This window comes from Lacerta agilis, chromosome 8, assembly GCF_009819535.1.
Source record: "Lacerta agilis isolate rLacAgi1 chromosome 8, rLacAgi1.pri, whole genome shotgun sequence".
In the NCBI taxonomy this organism is placed as follows: Eukaryota; Metazoa; Chordata; class Lepidosauria; order Squamata; family Lacertidae; genus Lacerta; species Lacerta agilis.
The window spans coordinates 38948958-38971676 of NC_046319.1; the positions used below are offsets into that span (position 1 = coordinate 38948958).

Here is a 22719-nt window from a genome sequence, read left to right on the forward strand (position 1 = left end):
AACACCATCTTTCTCTCTGGAATGCTCTCCTCAGGAAAGCTCAGAAAGTGGATAGAGAAAACTTTTTGTCCCTCTTCCATAACACCAGAACTTTGCGCCCATCGCAGGAGCCAACTGGGGTCTCCCAAAGTTGATGGGCACTGCTATTCAAATTGTGTGTGCGTGCCATGTCTTGTGATCAATTGTGCGGGGTGGGACCTACCTGCCCCAACCCCAATATTTTATTCATGTTGGCGCTCGTTATTTGCCCTGTTGCCAAACAGCCTTTTGCCTTACAAGGCAAAACTCTTCCGGTGCTCGCCCCTGCCAGCAGTCTTTCTCCAGGCGCACCGCCGCCCTTCCTACCCTGCGGGCGCATCCGTCGAAGGGCAGCGGAGTCGGTGCGGCTCCGGCTAAGCGGCTTTCAGCCCGTCTCTAGATCCGCAGCAGACCCGCTCCGGGCGAGAAGAGGCTGCTCTCGCAGCAGGTCCACCACCCGCTGGCAGGCGAGCGGGAACCCCTCGCCGGGCGGAGCTCCTACCCGGGCAGGCTCCTCCGTCCGCCAGGGGCGCTGCGGGCCGGAGCCGAGCCAAGGCGCTGCCGGAGCCGCAGCCAGAGCCTGCCGAGCGGGGGCCGGGGCGGGCTCTGCACGGCCATGAAGCGGGATCGGCGCGGCCGATTCTTACCCGCGGGCGCGGCGGCCAGGGGAGCTCCAGAACCGCCGCCACCATCACCACCAGCCGAGTCCAAGAGTGTCCGGGCCCGCCGGGGGCGCCCCACCGCCACCTCCCGGGAGCAGGAACAGCAGCCCGAGCCGGAGCCCGAGCAGTGGGCCTCGCCAGCCTCGGAGGCGGCGGCAGCGGGTGAGCGCAGGCGGACAGGGGCACCCCGGCAGTGCGCTCTTTTGGGGACCCGGCGGGCGGCGGCGGGTGGCCCGATCTTCCGCGTGCGCGCTCGGAAGGAAGCCGCGCTTCCCCGCGGGAAGTACGCAGGGCAGGGATCGGACGAAGCGCGCTCTCGGGAGGCGCCTTGGCACCGGGGCTAGGCTGGCCAGCGGGTGGCGGTGGAGCTGCGCTGGGCTAGGCTGGCCCTGCTTCCAGTGCCGGGGCTGGGCCTTAAGATGTGAAAAGCAGTCAACAGAGCGCGTGCAGAATGCCTTTTCCTGATCATTGGGTCAGCACATCCCTCGCTGATGTGCGCTAGGCAGGCAGGCGCGAGCGCGTGAACAACCAACGCTCTCCTCTCCCAATCGGTCACGTTTGAAATGCTAACTGCAGGAGCCCGGGCCTTTTGCCACCCGGAGCTCTCCAGTGGGCAGCTTTGGAGTCCAGTCACGTGGGTTTCTTGTAGGGCTTCCATGCACAACCTAGGCTAAATGCTCTCCCACCCTCAAGGCGCACCCAAAACTTTTTACCATCCCCGGTAGCTGTAGTCGCGACCATCGTGCAACTGCCGAGATGTAGAGGGCTCTGGGGCAGCTGGCTGAGCTGGGCCTCCTTAAATCAGGCTGTCCGTGCAGTGGGGCAGGCCCTGACCATTGAGCTGACAAGTACCTAGCAGGGGTGACAGAGGCTCTGGCTTCCCACTTTGAAGCCATCAGTGCCCATCAGAGGCATGGAGAGGTGCCAGGTGGATGAACCAGGAAGAGGACTTGACACAAACCTCTGGCCTTCCTCCAGAGGTTGATGGACTTCAGCTCCCAGATTCCTTAGCAGCGAATGGTCGCTCATCTATTTTCATATATTGTTCCTCCCTGTATCATGATTTAGTTGTATGGGGTTCACTCACAAATTTGCAGTCTTAGAACAGGAACTTGCATTTTTATTTATTTATCTTTTGCTGATAATTCTGTGGAAGACGATACATATTGGATACTGCTAGATAGACAAAGATGGTGTTGCTCTCCAAACACCAGATAATCAATCAGCTTTCCCCTACCTAGTAGCCACATGCTCTGGTTCTCCCCCCCCCCCCCCGCAGAGGTGTGGGCACCATCTTGTTCCACATTTGCTGAACTGATTTGGCATGGAGATAGTCCCAGACTCACTGCCAGTTCATATGCCAACATGTGGGCTGTGGGTTGCAATTGCACCTCCATACCCATAGCAGAAACACACCTGTACAGTACTTGATGTACTTGTTGAAATGCTGGGCCGTTTTGTGTCTTGTTAATCTGTAACCCTTGTTCTTGGCCTCAGATCAGGTACCGGTAAATGTGCCTGTTTAAATTTTCCATTGCCTTCACTAACCGGGCACAGTCTAGCTTTCTTTTGACTCCTGTTCCCAGCAGTTTCAAGCTGCCACCATGGCCAGTACTGTAGTCAGGGATGATGGGAGTTGTAGTCCAGCAACATCTGGAGGACTGCAGGCTCCCCTACTTTTCCTTATTGTTATTGAGGGAAGGAATTCTGGGCACTGTTGTCTACCCTCCCAGAGTTACAATTCCCAGCAACCCTTAAACTACAATGCATGGAAAGATGTTTTGAATGTGCTTTGGAAGTATAGTGTGTTTACTATTATGCAGGAAAGCTGATTAGTGAATAGATTTTTTTTAATGTAGCTTAGCAGAGACAGTTCTGGGGAAGTCCAGGCTGAAGGTTTGAGGACAAAACCTTTGTGCTGCTAGGAGGGCCTTTTTGCAGGGATGAAAAGAAATCACAGGTAGCTTGGTACCCTGGAAAATGTGCAGACCAGCACCAAAACAGAAAGCTGATACTTTATGTTTTCTAGCACCTTAGTTTCATTTGTCTGCCTTCTCTACTTAAAAATATTCAGCTCTGCTCTCTCATAGAATTGGTCGTGGGGGAGGGAGGAATCCTGGACGAAAAAGGGTCCTGGGTGCTGAGCTGGGGCCACCACCCATGATCAAGAGGAGACTTGCTGTGCCTCTGAGACAATGAGTTGCCTGATTGGCCAGTGCCACAGTAAAGCCTGCTGACATCATCTCTGGGGCTCTTCCAAGTCAGGAAGTGCTGCAGAGGGGCTGTGGGCAGTTTGCAAACCAGGTCCCTGCATAGACAGCAGAACTTGCTTGAAAGCAAACAGGAAAACAAAATAAATTGGTTCCTGTTTCTCTTGCAGTTCTTGGCAAAGCAGGAGCTGGATGGTTCAAAGCAAGTACTGCTCTTTGAGCTAAAGAGAGAGAAAAGGCCAAAGGATGCCAGAAAGTAGGGCTGGAGTGGGGGGCAGTGACAACATGACCAGGGCTGCCTTTCTTGGTTGCAACACTCAGCTTGATGCTTTACTCTAGCTCAGGTTGCTTCCGTGCTCACTAACTGAAGATCTTGCTCAGTTCCCTGAAGCAGTATCAAGTTTATGTTTGCATCCATGAGTTATGCATTTGATGCGGAATGCCACGCTTTTACCTGTTGTGATCAGGGAAAGTTTGATTGATGGAATCGGAGGACAAATACATTAAATTCAAACCACCACCACCACCACCCATGTCCCAAAAGGATGTTCCTGGGTGTTTCCCAAGGACCATTTAATAGTGTTTCTCTGGTGGCCACCCACTTACATGTTCTGGGAGTTAGTTCACACAACGGTTGGGTTTGTTTCTCCTCTGTCCTGCCTCCTGACATCCTGCTCTGCCCAGGAGTCTTTTAAGGGCTGTAGTTCAGTGGCAGGACACCTGCTTTGCATGCAGAAGGCATCTGGTTCAATCCCCAATGGCATCTCCAGGCAAGGCTGGGAAAGCTGCCTGCCCGATACCCCAGAGATCTGCTGCCAGTTACTGTAGATGATACAGAGGTAGGTAGACCCATGGTGGTGATTAATAATAATAATAATAATAATAATATTTTTATTTATACCCCCACCCATCTGGCTGGGTTTCCTCAGCCACTCTGGGCAACTTACAGCACATCAAAAAAATATCAAACATTAAAAACTTCCCTAAACAGGGCTGCCTTCAGATGTCTTCTAAAAGTTGTGTAATTCTTTATCTCCTTGCCATCTGAAGGGAGGGCATTCCACAGGGAGGACGCCACTACTGAGAAGGCACTCTGCCTGCCTTGTACCTTCATTATGCTTCTAAAGGCAATGCTAGTCTCAGAGTGACCTCCTTTCTTTCCTGAAATCCTTGCAGGATTCGGCCGGGGTGTGAGCACCGCTTACTGCCGGCTTTGCCACGGGAAGTTTTCCTCTCGGAGCCTGCGGAACGCTTTTGGAAAGGTCCCTGTGGTGGGGGAGAGCTCCGAGAAGCAGCGGCGAATGGACCAGGTCTTCTTCACGGACTTCCAGCGGCTGGTGGGGGTGGCTGTCCGGCAAGACCCAGCCCTCCCCCAGTTTGTCTGCAAGAAGTGCCACGCCCAGTTTTACAAGTGCCGCAGCATCCTCAAGGCCTTCATCCAGAAGGTGAACCTGTCTCCCACTGGCCACCTCAAGCCACACGGAAAGTAGGTTGAGCGGATTTCTCCACTCGCGGGAGGCTGGGCTGCTTGTGGCTTGTCTCGGTAGCCACCAAAAGTTGGCCCCCAAGCAGGCAAACATTTGTGAGCTGTATACAAAATACTTTGTTAGGCTGCTGATGTCCCACTAATGACTTGCACTTGGTACAGAGAGCTAGGGAAATACTTTGTGGGTTCGTAATGTATGTGGCCTTATTTGCAAGGCCAAAAGTCCAGTTTCCAGCAGGTGGAAATTGCCTGTGCACATTTTTTGTTTGTGAAACTGCCACTTTGAGACCAGAGCACATGCTGCCTGAGTCTGTCCTCCCTAGAAGGCTTCTGATTTGCTCTGCCATGTGTTTTGTGTACAGGGACAACCTTGCCCAACCTCCTCTTCCTGCTGCAAAAGGAGATGCTCCCTCTCTAGGTAAGTATGATTGTTTTGGCTCCAATGAATTTTATCCTTGATGTCTGTTGTGGCTGCCCTGTTGCTTCCACAGATTAAGGGCAGTTTCCACTTTGCCTATGCTTATAGCTGATGTGGTGCTCAGTCTCTGGCAATTTCCCTATGGCTAGTGGGGACCAGTGTGGTCTCTGCACTCTAGGGCCAGCTCCAGTGTCTGCTTGGGAAGGCAGTATTTTTTATTTATCTAAAACACCTGTTAGCAGCCCTTCATGAGAATTCCCAAGGCAGGATACCATCAGTATGAAAGCACAAAGATATCTAAAATAAAAACAGTGGAGAACACCGATCCAAAATAAAATAACTCGGCATCAGCTACAGGAAGGGAAAACTCATCTTTTGAGTGCCAATGAGCCAGCCATGTGCAATTCTAGCTAGGGCTCCCCGCTTTCTTTTCCCAGATCACAGGTTCAGGCAAACCCTTTTTCTCTTTCTTGAATTTTATTTCCAAGATACAAAGACAAAACCAACAAAATAAAATAGACACAGTTGCATCTTGCAGTTACTAACCGAAAACAATGTGTGCAACATTCAGGAGGAAGGGTGGAATATGAATAAACAAAGTAAATAATGTTTTTCTTTTTTAAGTGTAGGCAAGCGTATTTCTAAGATCTGTTGGGAACCTGGATCTTTTCTGTATACTTCATAATAATATGACAGTTTGTCCTTGATCTCTGATCCATCATCTTTGATCAGTGTTGCAGTGCACACCCCTGATTTGTGTATGAGACAAAGTCACAGCACACTAAATAAACTCTTCTGCCCAAGGAGCCCCACACAACTGCTTGCCACTGTCAGTCTCTCTGCAAACCGAGTATCAGGCAGGATGATATTCAAGTGGTTTTTTTCTTCTTCCAAGCAGTAGCTCATCATCCTTTGCCTTCAGCAGATGCAAAGCTGCATGTATTTAGCATGGCTTTATTGTTTATCTATTACACTTCTAGTCCATCTTTCTTCCAAGGAGCTGAAGGTGGTGTAATTAAAGAGGTAACTCTGCCTAATAGAAAGCAATGTGTTCAGCGTTCAGGAGGAGGGTTGGACTATAAATTCCATAAATAAAATACAACAACCGAGGGAGAGAGAGAGAGAGAGAGAGAGAGAGAGAGAGAGAGAGAGAGAGAGAGAGTGTGTTACCATTTAGCACAGTCACTATAATCCCTGCCAGCCAGTTATTCTGGGGCTTATGGTGCATGGCAGGTGTTTCAGTGGCATGCCTGGTCTCTGCTACCCTCTGTCTTTTTCCCTGCCAACAGCAGACCTGATCACATCCAGCCCCCAGTGCCTCCACAGCTTAGTGATGTGGACCCACAACCACGCCGAAAGCTGCCAGATTGCTCCGAGCCTGCAAGGCGTCTTGTCCTCAGAGTACTGCGGGATCATCCAGGCCGTGTGGGGCTGCGAAGAGGGTCACGATTATGTTATGAGCACAGATTCGGACTGCAGCACCTTGCTGGTGGACAACGCCCTGTCCGTCAAGTGGGAACTGAACAAGGGTCCTGCCCCGCAGCAGACGCAGCAGCACGTGACGGGCAACGGGGTGGGGGCTGACTGTACGGTGGCTGCGGCAGCACCACCGGAACCCCAGCGTGGCGCCACTCATATGGCAGCCAGCCAGCAACCTGCAAGAAGCGGGACTCCCCCTCCAGCGCTTAGCACAGAAAGCTGGGTGTCGGAGAGCCAGGACTTGCCTTCCTTCCAAGATGCCTCGGAAGCTCCTTTGCAGGAGGAAAGCCTGCCACAGACAGACTGCCCTCTGAATGGCAGTCCAGGTAAGTGGCATGCCAAGGATGTCTCTTCAGGATATCGTGGGGATTGCGGGTCACAACTCCACACAGGTCGTTGTACATTTCTTTGCACAATATACACATTTCTGAGCTTTGAGCTATTCAAGCCTGTGTGGAAGCAGCGCGTTCACAGGGCTGAGTGCCAGCATTTCTGATTTATAGCTCAGCTGCCTGGGACCGGGCATGCCCTTTGCATTCTTGTTGCTTTTAAATTTCCGCCCCGTTGTCTTGGCTTTCCCTCCAGCCAGTGTGCCCAGACACTCACGTTTTCTCATGGTGAAGCAGGCTCTTGCCAAGGTGAGCTCAGGCCCACATCCTTTGGTTGACCACCGCAAGAAGAGGATGCTGGGCTGGGTGGGCCTGACCCAGCAGACAGGCTCTTCTTATGTTCAACTGGGTCGGGTGCCGCAGGACTCTCTGTGCCACCTTGACGACCGTTGTGCCTTCCTTTGCGCCCTTTGCAACACGCATTCTTCTCCGTCTTCTAGGGCCACTGAGTGAGAAGCCGGTTTCCTCTGCAGCCTCGGATGAGCGGGTAAAAGACGAGTTCAGTGACCTTTTTGAGGGGTGAGAGAAGAAAAGCGGGATTCAAATGTCACCTTTGCAAGCATGAACAATGATTGTGGGGCGGGAGTGGATCTCATTCCTCACTGGAGGGCCCAGTCACTGGAGACGGGTTGCTTAGGGGTTGGAGGGAGGGGTCAGGACAGCACAAAGGGCGGTTTTTGTGGCCTTTATTAGAAGCAGTGCAGTCCAACAATAAAAATACAAAATTATTAACTGTAACAACAACTCCTTAAGTTTAGTTCAAATTAATTGTTGCAGTTACTATCTCTATCTATAACCTTTATTCTTCACAAAGATTATAAATGATGCCCAAGTATTGGGGTTTTTTTATTTATGAAACTAGATGTATTATTCTCACTGATGGGCCAGAATGTGGACAGGTACAAATCCATACTGCCTTTGGCAGTGGTTCCAAAGGATGTCACTTGGAGAAATCTTATCTATTATTTATTTTACTTATTTAATAGAATGTGTATACCACTTGATGGTTTTGTTTTGGTTTTTTTTAAAAAAAGAAGCACCTCTAAGTGATTTACAGAAATGTAGCTAACAAAAAACAACAACAACCAGTGGGCAGATGAGATGCCTAGACAGAGAACTGGGGGGAGTCTTAGCAAGTGGTCTTATGGGGAAAGGCTATAGCTCAGTGGTAGAGCCTCTGCCTTGTATTCAGAAGGTCCCAGGTTCAATGCTCAGCACCTCCAGGTAGGGCTGGGAATGCCCCCTGCCTAAAACTCTGTAGAGCTGCTGCTGCTGCTGCCAGTCAGTGTATAATACCAAGCTGGATGGATTGTTGGTCTGACTTGGTGTAAGGCAGATCCCTACGTTACTTTGGTCTGAAACCTTTTGCAGGCACCACCTTCAGCTTTTAAGCATGGAATTGATTAAAGCTGGACACTTGCTTTTTTTAAAAGGCTCCAAAGGCTGGGCTTCCAATTATTTGATGCCCAGGAACCCACATGGTAGGGCAGTTTCTCTGCTTGCATTTTTGTAGCATAGCAGCCTTTACATTGAGTGGTTCTGGGCCACTGTCTGGAGTGTGTTGTTTTTTTGAAGGAGGAAAGCTCACTTTGGGGCAGCCAGCCTTGCAGCAGTTTCTCTTGAGCCGCACCCCCCTGTCAGCATAAAGGCCCAATGAGGCTTCGCCTGTCTTCTGCTTTAGTGAAAGGGCCTGTTTATTTCTCAGGTACTCCTTGAGTGACGACGAGAACGACAAGAGAGGGCAGTCTTCAGATGACTACTTTGAGCCTTACCCAGAAAAGAGGTGAGGGCTTTTTCTTGTCCTTTTGCTGTGGCAAAATACAGGAGTGGTAGCCAGTGTGGTGTAGTGGTTAAGAGTGGTAGACTCGTAATCTGGTGAACCGGGTTCATGTCTCCACTCCTCCACATGCAGCTGCTGGGTGACCTTGGGCTAGTCACACTTCTCTGAAGTCTCTCAGCCCCACTCACCTCACAGAGTGTTTGTTGTGGGGGAGGAAGGGAAAGGAGAATGTTAGCCGCTTTGAGACTCCTTCGGGTAATGATAAAGCGGGATATCAAATCCAAACTCTTCTTCTTCTTCTTCTTCTTTCTCTTGAAGGAATTTCACCTTTTGCACCCTCTTCCACTCTCAGTGGGCAAAGGCCCACATCCATTTCCCTCCCATTCACACATTCTCTCTTAGGAGTGAGCAGGTTTCTTTTCACCCTCCCCGCAAATGCGTCCATTTGTTTAGGATTGTATTTTAAGTAGAGCTATGCAAATGCTCTTGTCAGTGCAAGGGTTTGTACGATGGAATATTCTCCTGACCCCTACAAGCCCCTTCAATCTGTTTTAGTGGCTCCCTCAACCCTCCAAGCAGATTTGGGGAGAGCGCAGGGGAAGGAGAGGGTGGGAATGTTCCATTGTGCAAAGCCTTGTGCTGTTGAAATGATTGATGTGGATACTACCCTTTATTTCAACAATTTAGTCTCTAAGTAAGGCTTTCAAATGTTTGCGTTTATTAATGGGTGGCCAGCCTGAGAGCCTTGCACTGGCCTAATTTCATGTAGGCTTGGGGGGAGGGGGGGCAGAAATAGGGAGATGCAGCCCCTGTCGTTCGCCCCTGTTTTATAACCTCGGTTGACATGCAGCAACAGTTCCCTGTTTCTCCTCTGTTAGGGTATCCAACAATAGGAAAGTTGAAAGCAGAGAAGCAAAGAAGCTTGAAGAGCCCAAAATAAGGAAGAAGCCAGGACCCAAACCTGGCTGGAAAAAGAAAATCAAATGTGAAAGGTATCGTATACCCAAAGCTTCCAAGGTGTGAGATTCCCACCCCCGAGAATGGTCCACCCTTCTCACCAGTTACTCTTTCCTCTGCTTTTTTTAAGGGAAGAGCTGCCCACCATTTACAAGTGTCCTTATCAGGGCTGTACAGCTGTGTACAGAGGTGCAGATGGCATGAAGGTATGTCAATAACTACTAGCTCGGTGGGACTTTACTTTCTGGGGAAAGTCTCTCTCTCTCTCTCTCTCTCTCTCTCTCTCTCTCTCTGCCGCCCCCCCCCCCGGCTCCTTTGGGTGGAAGCTAACCAGTCAAAAAACAGATTGTAATGATTGATAGCCCAGCCTAATGGGAGAGAGTAATCCTAGCTTACAAGAGAAAAACAAGGAGAAAAGCTTATGACTTTAAAAGTGTTTGATCCAGATTTTGCTGCCAGTTTGAGGAAATGGATGCAGCGTCCTCCTTTCTGATTCTGTTCATGTGATCGCTGCCGTGGAGTAGCCTTGGCCAACCAGTTGCCCTTAGGAAGTTTTGGACTACAATCAACATCAGCCATAGCCAGCACATGGAGTTGTAGTCCAAAACCTCTGGAGGGCCCCCAGTTAGCCAAGCCTGCCATAGGTGATCAGATTGTCACTGCCCGCAAACCTGCATGGAGTGAAAGGGTGGCTCTGTGTGAAGACCTCCATCTCTCTTCTTGGATTTAGAAGCACATCAAAGAGCATCATGAGGAGGTCAGAGAAAGGCCCTGCCCACATCCAGGTTGCAACAAGGTGTTCATGATTGACCGGTACCTTCAGCGCCACGTGAAGCTCATTCATACAGGTATGTTGCGCCTATGAGAGAATGATGGAGGATTTGCATGGAAGAGAAAGAAATGCCCTGGGCAGAATTGCATCACAGATTGCACAGGAGAACAGGCTTTTTCTGTGGTGGCCCCCCATCTGGAATGCTCTCCCCAGGGAGACATACCTGGCACCATCATTGTAAGACGTTTTTATTTACCCCAGGCTTCTGGTGGTTAAGTTAGCCTCTAATGTGGTGCTCATCTTTTAGTTGGATAGGACAAAAAATGTCCTCCTTCCTGTATTGTTGGAAGAAAATTTTAGGAATTTTGAATTGCAAATTTATTGTTTTTAATTTGGCTGTTAATTAATTTTATCTGTTTTTTATTTTGTTAAGTTAGGTTGTTTGCAGGCTATTCTGTATGAAGTAACTAAGAAAAGTAAAAAATAAAAATGATGATATTCATGGATCTGCGGTTAACCTGCCCACAAACTGTGCAGACCTCTGTATCATCACAGAGAAGGCATTGGAAAAGTGCTCTAGTTCCTTTTGGGGGGAAAGTGCAGAAAACATTGCCATCTTATTCCCCTCCTCTGCCACCATTCTTTTCATTACTTATTTACTGCTTAATGTAATGAAGTCTCTTTACGAGGTTCACACAAAATGCAATCATGAACCCCTAAGCAAAGTCTTCCAAGAGTGTCAGTGATGGAGAGAGTCCCAGTAACATACGAAGAGGTTGGGCTGCTGGTGTCAGGCCAGAGGAGCATCTCACCCAGCTCCCACAGTGCCCAGCCAGGTGCCATGGGGAAGCCTGCATCAGACTTCTTCACACATGTTCTCCAGCTGCTAGTATTGAGGTAGACTGCCCTCGATGCTGGGGTGGGGGGGTTCATACTCCACTCGCTGTTGATAGCCTTTTCCTCCATGAATTCTCCCAAACCCCTTTTTTTACAGCCACCCAAGTCATTGTGACTTTTCAACCCTGTTCCCTTCTCCCATTGCAGAGGTGCGGAACTATATCTGTGACGAATGTGGCCAGACATTCAAGCAACGCAAACACCTCTCCGTTCACCAGATGCGCCACTCAGGAGCAAAGCCTCTCCAGTAAGCACACTTTGCCTATGGCCTTTTAGAGATAAGCTGTGTTGCCTTCAGGGGCCATCTTAAGATTACTCAAAGCTGAATTTGAAAACTAGTATGCCCTAACTAACGAGGTTGAAGAAAGGTCATCTCCCTTGCAGATGTGCCAATAATGACACTTCCAAATGAAGATGTGGCACACAAACACACACAGATTTTGGAACCTGGGATTGGTTTTTTGGTTCATACGTCCAGTAGTGTGGGAAATGACGATTCTAGGACTGGTTTGGGAAACATTTCCTGCAAAACCGTGTCTCAAAAGATGCAGAATTACAGTCGTACCTTGGAAGCCAAATGGAATCTGTTCTGGAAGTTTGTTCGACTTCTAGGGCGTGGCTTCCGATTGGCTGCAGGAGCTTCCTGCAGCCAATTGGAAGCCGCGGAAGCCCTGCCAGACGTTTGGCTTTCAAAAGAGCGTTCGCAAACCAGAACACCCGCTTCTGGTGGTGCGGTGTTCGGGAGCCAAAAAGTTTGACTGCTAAGGCATTTGTCAACCAAGGTACGATTGTCCACGTGACTGATCATTTTGCCATAGTGGAGAGCAGCACTGAGATTTCTTTTGGTGGCCCTCTGGCCTCTCCTGAACTTCAGAACCTGAACTTCAGAACTAACCTGGAGTGATGAAGAAAAATGCCATACAAGTCTGTCTTGTTAAAGCACCAGTCCCTAACAGAGGGCTCTATAAGGGGAACAAGATTGCAGTGTCAGACTCTAGCAAGAGCTAAGCTGCCACTTCTCCTATAGGATATTCCGTTCCCACAGAGAGAGAGGACACAGCTCCACCAGCGTCCTGGATTTTTGATCGGGACATCCAAACTAAAATCTGGAAGTATGTTTCCTGCCCCAGCAATGGTCTCAAGTGCAGCTTGGTATTCAGGGTTCTTACTAGATAAAATACACTTGGTTATTGGAAGCATCCTCTCACCTGTCTGAGAGCAGCTGATATATTTCTTCCAAGGCTGAGGCTGTGCTGCTGCTCCCCCTCCTTCATGGGGATGAGAATGTGTGGCTGGTCTGAGGTCCGCTTTCTGCTTTCCCCCTGCAGGTGTGAAATCTGTGGCTTCCAGTGCAGGCAGCGAGCATCCCTCAAGTACCACATGACCAAACACAAAGCAGAGACTGAGCTGGAGTTTGCCTGCGACCAATGTGGGAAGCGCTTTGAAAAGGCCCACAACCTCAACGTCCACATGTCCATGGTGCATCCCCTCACCCAGACTCAGGACAAAGCCAAGGCTGCTGAGCTGGAGCAAGAGGCTTTGCCAGAGGCTCTGTCGGAGGCTTCAGAGACTGCAGAGGACCATCCTGTAAAATTGGAACCGAGTGTGCAGCAGGAGCCCACCTGAAAAACCCCTGGATGGGAGCCCTGATCCAGCTTTGCATAAAGCAACACTGAGTGGGAGTTTTAAACGTACATTTTAACGGATCCTCCAAAAAACAGAAAGGGGTGGGGACTCGCTTCTGCTTGCTGGTGAAAAGCTTTCCATTGCTGTGACTATTCTCTGTGTGTGTGTTTGTGTCCAAGACCGTAGCAGTGTCTTACAGAGCCATATCCGTCTCGCCAAAGGAAGCAGGCTGTCCTGCCTTCCCTCTGATGTGGTGGTTGGTTGAGCTCAGAAAAGGTATCACACCTGTTATAAAGGTGTGTCGGCCATAGGCACAAGGCTCATTTTTAGGGGCTCTCAAGCTGATGGAAAGCCCAGTTTAAGCCCGAGACAACTTGTTTTAAATTAAATTCCAAAGCCAATCTGAAAAAGAAAGACAAACCAGAATATTTGTAACATGGTTTTTAATTGTTACAAAGTCATGGTCATGCTTGTAATAAATTATTTACACCATACTTTGAACAGATTAAGCCCTTGCAGGCGTGTCCACTTTTCCCCGTCTGTGCATTTTGTCCGGGTGGGCAGGGAATCGCCCCATGCCTGCCTGCCTGGACTTCCGCTGTCAGAAAAGGAGAAGTTCTTCATCAAGCAGATCCCCATCATCACTGGAGTTCACAAGGGCAGCCTTCATCTCTGGGTCCAAGTCTTCACAGAGACTCATCAACTAAGAAGGAAAAGAGTCTGGTGTCAAGAGTTGCTACCTCTCTGAAGCTAAATCCTTGGGCAGACTGTCCGCAGACAGCACAATGACGTCGAGTTTGCAAAGAAAGGCTGCCACCGGGTCAGCCAGCAGCACTCTGAAAAGACAGTTCTCAGCTCTATTCTTGGGAGTTGCCAAGGATGCAAAGCATGTGCTCTACTACTGAGCTAGGGTTCCTACCCACTACACTTCTTTTGCCAGTTACACGAGGTTGAAAGCAACCACAGAACTGGAGAATAGGAAAGAACTGCTCAAGAGCCTCAGAGGATCCTACTCAGGGGCTTGTGCTTCAGGTATAGAGCCAGACATGCAAAGCATTAAGGCCTGGGTTCAGTCCCAGCATTTCCAGTGAATGGAACCCACAGACGGATGGGCTGGAAAACACCTCCACTTTAAATAGGCCTTTCGGAGATACAGAGCAAGGCCAGTCTTAGGATGCAGCCAGACCAATATTAGACACATTTCAGCATTTTCTTCCTCAAAAGTCCTAGTATTAATTTGTGCTCGCCTCCTCGAAAATGGCGAAGTTGAGTTTCTGTCCCCTTCTCCTAGAATAAATGCTGGATTTGACAAGCCGTATCCAAATGAAATAAAATAGGAAGAGCTTTGCAAAGGAAGTGTGAAGTAGAGGGCTGAAAGACTGAGCCAGTCGCCATTGGCTTTGTTGAACTGATTTGCTGGATGGATCAACAGGACAATCCACAGTGTTGCCAGCAGCCCTGGATTTCCCAAGTTTTTGAGGTAGCAGAAAGACCTTTCACCCACCTGCTGGAGGCTGGAAAAGCTCCCTTGAGGGCACTGGGGGCCTGCACGTAGCAGGAACTGCCGTGCTCCTCTTATCAGCGCCAGTGACTCCTCCTGGGAAAGACAGGCACCGTTCAAATAATGTTGCAACTAAGCCACAGCTTAAGAGTTGCAGGAACCAGAAGGGATGCAGGACTCATCTAATCCAAGGGCAGGGAAGTCAGCCCCAGCTAGCATGGCATGGGATGATGGGAGCTGGAATTCAACCACATCTTGAGGACCACAGATCTAGATTAAATATTTGTATTCCGCTTTCCCAACAACAGGGTTGAGCTCATAACGGCTGAGAGATGTTCCCCATCCCTGTTCTAACACCTGGATGGTGTAGCTTTTCTCAAATGGATTCTCGCCCATGGGCAGCTTTCACTGGTACTGAAATGCCTCAGCCGTTAGAAACATCTTCCTGGTATCTAAGCTAAATCTGCTTCTGCTTTGAACACGTTTTCAGAATGGAAACAGTGAATAATACTTCTGTAGACTGATCTTACTCAGAACTTTTATTTATTGCATTTATATCCCACCTTTTTTTCTCCCAAGGGGTGCAAGGTGGTATCAGTGGTTCCCCAACTCATTTAATCCCCACCATAACCCTGTGAAATAGGTTAGGCTTAGAGGCAGTGACTGGCCCGAGGTCACCCAGTGTGCTTCACGGCTGATTGGGGATTTGAATCCTGGTTTTTCCAGATTCCAGTCCGAGACACTAACCGCTACACCACACTGGTTTTCCTTGAGTGACCTTGCTTGCAGGTAAAACTATATATACTGCCGGAAGCCAGCAAAGACAAAAATGCAAAGCTGACTGACATGGCTGTTGCAGCAGCTGCAGTCTCTCTCTCTCTCTCACACACACACACATCCCCCTTTCATCACTGAGCCCATATGTGTTCCAGGTGCTCCCAAGTAGGAGGTGGGTGCTGCCCAAATAATGACTCATAGAGTCATCACAATAGGTAAATAAAGCCTGGGGCTAGCCAAAAAGGGAACAGGATGGTTCTGTACTTTGGAAGGAAGCGGAGGGGCTGATCTAACCAAATTAAAGGGAAGGGGATGAGGTGCTCACGGGCTCCATGGAATGCAGGCTTGGTCCCACTGCCGTTGTCCCATCCATAAAGAGCTGCAGCAACTGTGTGTACATGTCAATGGCAACGTACAGGAATGTTTGCTCCTTAATAAGGTGTCCTGGTTCAAAGGTGACGACGAGGCTACAGAAGAAAGAACAAGTTAGCAGACCAAGCAGGCAACAAGTGTGACCAGGTCAGGCTCCCTCCTCGCTTTGCATAGATATACGTCTGCAGCCATTCGGCTGTGTCTTTTGACTTGAAAATTCAAACAGGAAAATGTTTAGAAGGGTTTTGTGGTGATGATGATTTATTTACATGTATCAAGTCACTTCAATACAATGAAAAGTCTCTGTGCGACTTGACAAGTTATAATGCACCACAAAAAGGCAATTTAAAACTGGGGGGAGGGTAATAGTAACAATACAAAACCCTGAGTGAACAAAAAGGTTTTAGCCTGACACCTAAAGACAGACAAGAATGGCCCAAGGTGTGTCTCCCTGGGGAGAGCATTCTACCGTTAAGAGGCCACCACTGAAAAAGGTCCAGTCTTGTGTGACCAACTTCCACACCCCTCTCAGGTGGGACACACAGAGAAGGACTCTGATGAAGGCTACAGGATCTGGGCTGGTTCGTATAACTAGCACAAATGCCTTTTAAGAAGGACTAGAGGCCAAACTGAAAGCCAAATTTGATAGTTACTGGTTGAGGTGTGCCTTTGTGACTTGCTTGTAACTTTCATGGCATTTCTGCCTATTTGTGGTAGGTAGTGGGGTGTTGAAAGGAGACTGTTCACTAGGCCCACAATGGCAGTTCTCGTCTTTTGAATTTGGCAATAGGCACTGCCCCCTGCCCAGAGTCAGGACAGCAAAGCAAAAAAGGAAGCTGTGGTGATGTCCTGCTAAAAAGCAGCAGGGGAAGCCTCTAGCTCAGGGGTCGGCAACCTTCTTCAACTGTGGGCCGGTCTACTGTCCCTCAGACCATGTGGTGGGCCGACTTTTTTTTTGGGGGGGGGGGGGAAATGAACGAATTCCTATGCCCCACAAATAACCCAGAGACGCATTTTAAATAAAAGCACACATTCTACTCATGTAAAAACACGCTGATTCCCAGACCATCCGTGGGCTGGATTGAGAAGCCGATTGGGCCACATCCGGCCCACAGGCCTTAGGTTGCCTACCCCTGCTCCAGCTTGTATTTGTATCCCACTTTATCTTCATAGAACAAAACTCCCAAGTGGCTACTACTGTATACAACTCCCGACAGCCCATGTTGGCTGGGAGGCATGAGAGCTAGAGTCCAAAAGAGCTGGGCGGCACAAGGTTGGTGAAGACTACTAACATCAAAATGAAGAAATAAAACGAAGGTGGGAGGAAGGAGGCAGAAACTCCACAAAATACAGGATATTAATGGTGCTTCTCCCTTGGGATTACTGGGTGGGTGGGTGTATCAGTTAAGCAAGTGCATAAAGTGGCCCTGACAAGTTTCTGGTACCCTTGATTTTCTCAGCAAGCATATTCATTACACGCAGAATACATTTGTGAAGTTTACCTATAGAAGGCAACCGGCAACAGCCTCAAGTGTTGATGTGATACAGTACCATGCAGGACTTGGTAAGGGTTTTGGTCTGCAATGCCAAAAGAGACAGATCTTAGCTGGGCACCAGCTTTCAATCAAATGTTTATCACAGTTGTTTTCTTGGGGGTTGTATCCAACTCATTCCCATTAGATCCACTGAAAGTAATGGAAGTTCTATCTATTAATGGTCTAGCCTGAGCAGTACTTGGCTGGCTACAACCCTCAGATGGCTGTAGCTTATGAAGGAGCGTTCGTACCTTTCACTGCTGAACTGAAGACGGCCAGCCAGGATGCACGTCGTTCCTCCAAGCCCTGAAGCAGCTTTGAGCTCCAATCCAAGGCTTTGTGAGCATCCACACCCTCCTGCAAGTTACAAGGGAAAAGACACACGTACCTCCTCTGTTTGGTACATCCTGGAGGCATTACCGGAGCCACTGGGAACAGCCATTGGGTTGCTTTGAACTAACCCCACTACCTTTCTCCATTAGTTTACCCATCTATAAAGAATAGGTTTATAGGAGCTTCCTGCTTCTCAGGCTTCCTTTCAGGATAAGCAGCAGACAGACAAAGGCTGCAACAATCATCGCATACTTAAAAGTACAGGAATTTTATGTCTCATAGAATCATAAGAGTTGGAAGGGACCCTCAGGATCATCTAGTCCAACCCCCTGCAATACAGAAATAGGCAGCTGTCCCTTGCGGGGATCGAACCTGCAACCTTGGCATTGTCAGCACCATGCTCTAACCAACTGAGCTATCCCCCTCCACTCCACCTTTGCAAGTTTATGTGAAAGTTGAACAGTGAAAAGTGAAGGCACCGGGTCTACCAGGCAGTTTGAGAAATCTACTTACCTGTGGGGTTACTCTCGCTGAGATGAAATCCACGACTGAAAAGAAGAAGAGGTTCACCAAGAGCTGTCAGGTAAAAGAAAAAAACAACAAATAAATGCATCACACAAAATGAATTTCTCAAGCCTGACGTCGACCCACTGGTCTAGTCTGCAGAAGCCAGTGTGGCCCTCTGTGCCATCATGGACACATCATGGTAAAGCAAAATGCAAAATATAATCTCTTACTTGCTCTGCTTCAGGCCCCAGCCTTTTCAGCCCTTCAGCCATCTTTTCACGCACCATTTGCCGTTGCACAGTGAAATGTAGAAAGGCAGCAGAGATCCAGGGAATGTCAGAGACCAGGGAAGCTGCTTCCAGTGAGAGGAACCTAAGTGGTAAAGACAAAACAGTTGTCAGTTAAAAGGCCAGCAGGCTCCTTTTCATAGATGACAGCTGAGAAGAGATGATGTATAGACACCTGGAAGTCCAAAACAAAATTTTTCAAGGCGAGAGCTAAAAAGGTAATAGGAATGCAACCCCTCCCCATCTCTCCACATGGCTGGAGTGGGAGACATGAAGGGAATACAGAAGCTCAACAGCTTCTCAGGTGTAAGCTGCTTCCTTGGAGTTACCTGCTGACAGAGGACTGCAACTCCTTGAGGCTCTGCAATCCCTGTGCGACTGGAGCGCCGAAGAGTCTGTTCCACTCCGAGAAAAGCACGGGCTCCAGCCTCTGCCACCAGCACTTCATGGAGTCAAGACAGAGAGCGCAAATCAGCCACTTCTTAAAATTGCAACAATGCCATGTGTTTACATGCCACTCTTACATAGGGTTTCCTCGCCGACTTTATTTGAGCAGTGTTGCAGAATCAAGTGTCGTCTCCCCCCCCCCCCCGGTACTCTGGGCCCCAACTAGCTACTTTTCTAAGGATGCATCTGAAGTCATTAGGATCATCAAGAGGAATATTCATGAGCCATAACAGAAAAAAACTTTCTTGTTATTAATACAGAAGGCTATTGTGTGACCTAAATATCTGCAGGCAGAATTAGGACTGATGCTTTAAAAAACCAAACACACCTGTTTTAATATTGCTATTTTAAACCAAGAATTTATTTTGAGTAGTTCGGCATATTATCTGCTCAGGATGGGCTATTATGGTGTTAGAAACATGCCCCCCCCAAAAAAAGTGTACCTCTATGATCTCCAAAACCACCCTGGCTGAAAAAGCTCCTGCTTAAGAGAACTTGCATCATATTATCATAGAATTTTATGTAGAGTTGGAAGGGATCACGAGGGTCATCTGGTCCCCCTGCAATGCAGGAATCTTTTGCCCAACGTGGGACTTGAACACATGAGCCTGAGATTAAGAGTCTTGTGCTCTACCATCTGAGCCAAGAGCTTTTGGAACGGCAAGGAGAAATATAGAAAGTTAAATCAACAGCACGGGCCTCTTACCGCTGCAGAACACAGGATTATAGGGCACGTGGTTTGACACAAGGTGAGAATGGCAGTCACCTCCTGAGCAGGTTTGTGACACTCCAAGCTGGCGCTCAGCAAGCCCTGAAGGACAGCAAGGACAGTCACTAAGGTAGGTTTCAGTGCACTAAGGTAGCAAAGGCAGCCTTAGCCAACCTGGTCCCCTGCTTTGGACTACAGTTCTCATCAGCCTGATACAGAGGGCTGCTGTCAAAAACCACTGGGGGGAATCAGGCTGTGGAAGGCAGTACAAAGACCATGTCCCTCAGGTGTCCCACTGGCATGAATGGGAGCAGTGGGGAAACAACACTTGGGAGGATTTTAAAAAATGTACTCCAAGCCCACATTCAGCCCTCATAGGAAACTGTCTCATTACCCATTCTGAATGGATTGAATTATCTCTTTCTCTCTAACACAGCATTCACACACAGACAGACTACATAGGACGGCCAAGGGACTAAATTCCTGCAACCCCAAATTATCCAGGGAAATTCAGAAGACAAGAGATGAGTTAACAGTTACCCTGAAGAAATGAGACGTGATGTCGTAGGAGAGCGCACAGCCTCTGGAGCAGATATTCCTCTATAAAAATGTGAACAAGGAATTTCAGAGAGTGAGGAAAGCATTCCCAAGAAATCTGGACAATTAACTCCAAAATCAACAAATAAATGTAGGTGCGCCCTGACTCAATGGTGCCCCCACCCAAGATTGTGATGGTTTTATTCTGGCTGCTGACAGCACAGTTTGTTTAGGGTTGATCCTCCTCTCAAGTTAGCAGGCAGGCAGATCAGAGTGATAACAAAGAGAGAGGGGATCAGGTCCCTTTCCAAGGGCAGCGATCTCCCCCAAAAGCAGCAAGCGAGCATAAGGGCCGCCTTCTTTAAAAAGCAGTAGACCAGCTGCCTCTAATACGGTTCCATCCAGAAGTTTCGGGCTGCAACTCCTATCATCATGAAACTGTGCTGTGTAGTCCAAAAAACATCTGGAGAGTAGCAGTCTGAGGACGGCTGAAGCAGACTGCTCTCTCACTGAGGCTGCTTTAAGCCCCAGAAGGAAGATTCAGCAACAGCACACCCAGACAGCAAGACACACAGCCAGGAACAGTTATCAAGAGCACTGTAGTTCTTTAGGACAGGATACACACCAGTTCTGTGTTTGCAAAACAGAAGAAGTCTTCGCAATCCAGAGCAATTTTATTTCCTCTCTTCTGTGTTGCTATGAGAACCGATGGAGGGAGACCTAAAACAATCCTGAACAAGAAGCAGTTTGTTTCAGGGTAAAAACCATATTCATTCTGACTTGCTGAAGAATAGTGTCTGATTTGCTGTGGACAGGATTTCAGATTGCCAATGAAAGCAATGAATGGAAGCGTTAGCAAAACTGGGGCCAAGATCAGGCTATTCCTAGCCCTCCCTCTGCCCCTCATGAGAGCAGAGAAGGCTGCAGCTCTGTGATAAAGCACCAGCTCTGCATGCAAAATGCCCAAGGTTCAATCCCCGCTGGCATTACCAGGGAAGCCTGGAACCGCCCCCCCCCAAACCCCGGAGAGCCACTTCCAGTTAGTTTTGACAGTGCTGAGATAGATGGAGCAATGGCCTGACTCTGTATCTTTATTATTTTGAGTGTTTGGCCAATGTTCCTTCCCAAAGGGAGCCTAAAGGGTCTCAAAACATAATAAAATTAGATGAAAACCCATTTAAAAACACCACTGTAACATATTGAGGCAACAGTTAAAACCAGCAGTGTGAAAAATCTGATAGCCAGAGGCATGGAAACAGTGCCTTTTCCATGCTTCCTGAATGCAAGTCTTCCTTCGGAGGGACTTTCGTAGCTGGGGTGCCACCACTGGGAATGCCCTGTCTTGGGTATCTACAGCTTCCTATGCCCCATAACCCAGGAGGAAGCAGGAAGGGAAAATCTTGCCTTCCATTGGCCTATATGCAGCTGTGTTTTTAATTATCCCCAAAGCCATTTGGACTCATTGGCAGCCATGGTGCATTTACCTGGTCTGAAGCAGCAGCTCCTGCTGCCGAAGTAGCCTGTCACCCAGAGAGGACCCACTGCCCAGAGCTTTTTGCCGCTCCTGGAAAACCCTGAACAGGAAGTGCTCCTCCCTTCTGGGGCAGGAGGCAGGTGGGGCTTTCTTGTGTTCCAGCTCCAGCTCCAGCAGCATCTCCTGAAATTGAGACAGCAGCCAGTTAGCAGGGGGCAGGAGACGGCGTTTCAACTCCTTTTTATTTATTTATTTATTACATTTTCATCCCATTCTTCTTCCCAAATGAGCCCTGGGCAGCAAACATCAAAAATTTAAAACAATTCAATTCAAAACAACGAAAACATATTTTAAAAAATTCTAAACCACCTAAAAACATTTCAAACTGTTCAGAATGTCTAAAAACATGTTGCAATAACCTGCAGTTTTATAAGAGCATATATTTAAAGTAGATGAATAAAAGAATGTTAAGTTAATTTGGAATATGCAGAAAATATAAAAAATAAATTTAAGGAAAGGGGGGAAGAAAGTCGAGTTTTGAAATGTTAAAATGATTGTAAAATGATTGAAATGTATAAATTTGAAAATAATAAATAAAAATTAAAAAAGAATGTCTAAAAACATGAATATCTTCACAGCAGTGGATCAAAGATCAAAACAGTGGTATTCCATAGTAATAAATGTCCAGTACTTATTATATATTCTTTTTCCCCTCAAAGCATTTCACATACATCCTTAATCCTTAAAACAACCTTGCAGAGTTGGTCAATATTAGGCAGGCCACTATCATAAAGCAACCATAAGCTCAGTCTAGAGCAATTTTCTCCAACTCAGTGCCCTCCATATTCTTAGGACTACAATTCCCACATGCCCTTGGAGACCATTACTAAATGCAGAATGTAGTAGCCTGTGGTGGCCGCAGGCATTCCAGCCCAAGCTGCAGTATTTAGCAACAATGCTGCACAGGAGAATATGCATGTGCATGTTCTATCATCAGCATGGTACCTGAGAGTGGGTCATCGTTAGACATTCAAAGTGTTGTTGCTGACCTTTAGAGCCCTAAACGGCCTCGGTCCTGTATACCTGAAGGAGCGTCTCCACCCCCATCATTCAGCCCGGACACTGAGATCCAGCGCCGAGGGCCTTCTGTCAGTTCCCTCACTGCGAGAAGCAAAGCTACAGGGAACCAGGCAGAGGGCCTTCTCGGTAGTGGCGCCCGCCCTGTGGAACGCCCTCCCATCAGAGGTGAAGGGAATAAACAACTACCTGAGATTCAGAAAATACCTGAAGGCAGCCCTGTTTAGGGAAGTTTTTTAACTGTGATATTTTAAATGTATTTTAATATTTGATGGAAGCCACCCAGAGTGGCTGGGGAGACCCAGCCAGATGGTCGGGGTACAAATAATAAATTATTATATTATTATTATTATCACTAGCAGCCAGTGCACAAGACGGCCAGTCACAAGACTGGCTGACTCTCCAGCAATTTAACTGAACGTTGCTTTATGGGTTGAAAAGCACCTTTGTACTTGTGATATCATTCCTA

At 48.2% G+C, this 22719-nt stretch overlaps 2 protein-coding genes across 6 annotated transcripts in view; one reads left to right on the top strand and one right to left on the bottom strand.

Moving 5' to 3' along the window:
- Window positions 1–445: 445 nt before the first annotated feature.
- On the top strand, window positions 446–13188 carry ZNF276 (zinc finger protein 276). 2 transcript variants are annotated; one of them, XM_033157043.1, is made up of 11 exons: window positions 446–842; window positions 4067–4376; window positions 4739–4794; window positions 6084–6599; window positions 7103–7181; window positions 8368–8445; window positions 9321–9434; window positions 9530–9605; window positions 10130–10247; window positions 11216–11315; window positions 12397–13188. In XM_033157043.1, exons 1-11 carry the CDS (start codon window positions 635–637, stop codon window positions 12692–12694), a joined length of 1953 nt encoding a protein of 650 aa, XP_033012934.1. In that variant the 5' UTR covers window positions 446–634; the 3' UTR covers window positions 12695–13188. The 2 variants fall into 2 exon arrangements, with proteins under 2 accessions (XP_033012934.1, XP_033012935.1); XM_033157044.1 differs by having other exon boundaries at window positions 6087–6599.
- The window catches only part of FANCA (FA complementation group A), a 36444-nt gene continuing 26847 nt past the window's right edge, over window positions 13123–22719 (bottom strand). For all 4 annotated transcript variants that reach the window (XM_033157037.1, XM_033157040.1, XM_033157038.1 and 1 more), the window contains exons 32-43: window positions 21184–21356; window positions 20325–20430; window positions 19703–19762; window positions 19160–19264; window positions 18336–18448; window positions 17950–18091; window positions 17726–17788; window positions 17131–17236; window positions 16847–16922; window positions 15298–15439; window positions 14199–14291; window positions 13123–13397 (exon numbers count right to left, since the gene is read on the bottom strand). In XM_033157037.1, the coding sequence (XP_033012928.1) occupies window positions 13296–13397; window positions 14199–14291; window positions 15298–15439; window positions 16847–16922; window positions 17131–17236; window positions 17726–17788; window positions 17950–18091; window positions 18336–18448; window positions 19160–19264; window positions 19703–19762; window positions 20325–20430; window positions 21184–21356 (1281 nt within the window). In that variant the 3' untranslated portion in view covers window positions 13123–13295. The remainder of the gene's footprint in view (window positions 13398–14198; window positions 14292–15297; window positions 15440–16846; window positions 16923–17130; window positions 17237–17725; window positions 17789–17949; window positions 18092–18335; window positions 18449–19159; window positions 19265–19702; window positions 19763–20324; window positions 20431–21183; window positions 21357–22719) is intronic.

Coding starts and splice junctions, on each gene's coding strand:
- ZNF276 (XM_033157043.1), top strand. CDS start 635: ATGAAGCGGGATCGGCGCGGCCGATTCTTACCCGCGGGCGCGGCGGCC. Junction 7,182..8,367: donor TTCAGTGACCTTTTTGAGGG/GTGAGAGAAGAA, acceptor TTTATTTCTCAG/GTACTCCTTGAGTGACGACG. Junction 9,606..10,129: donor GAGGTGCAGATGGCATGAAG/GTATGTCAATAA, acceptor TCTTGGATTTAG/AAGCACATCAAAGAGCATCA.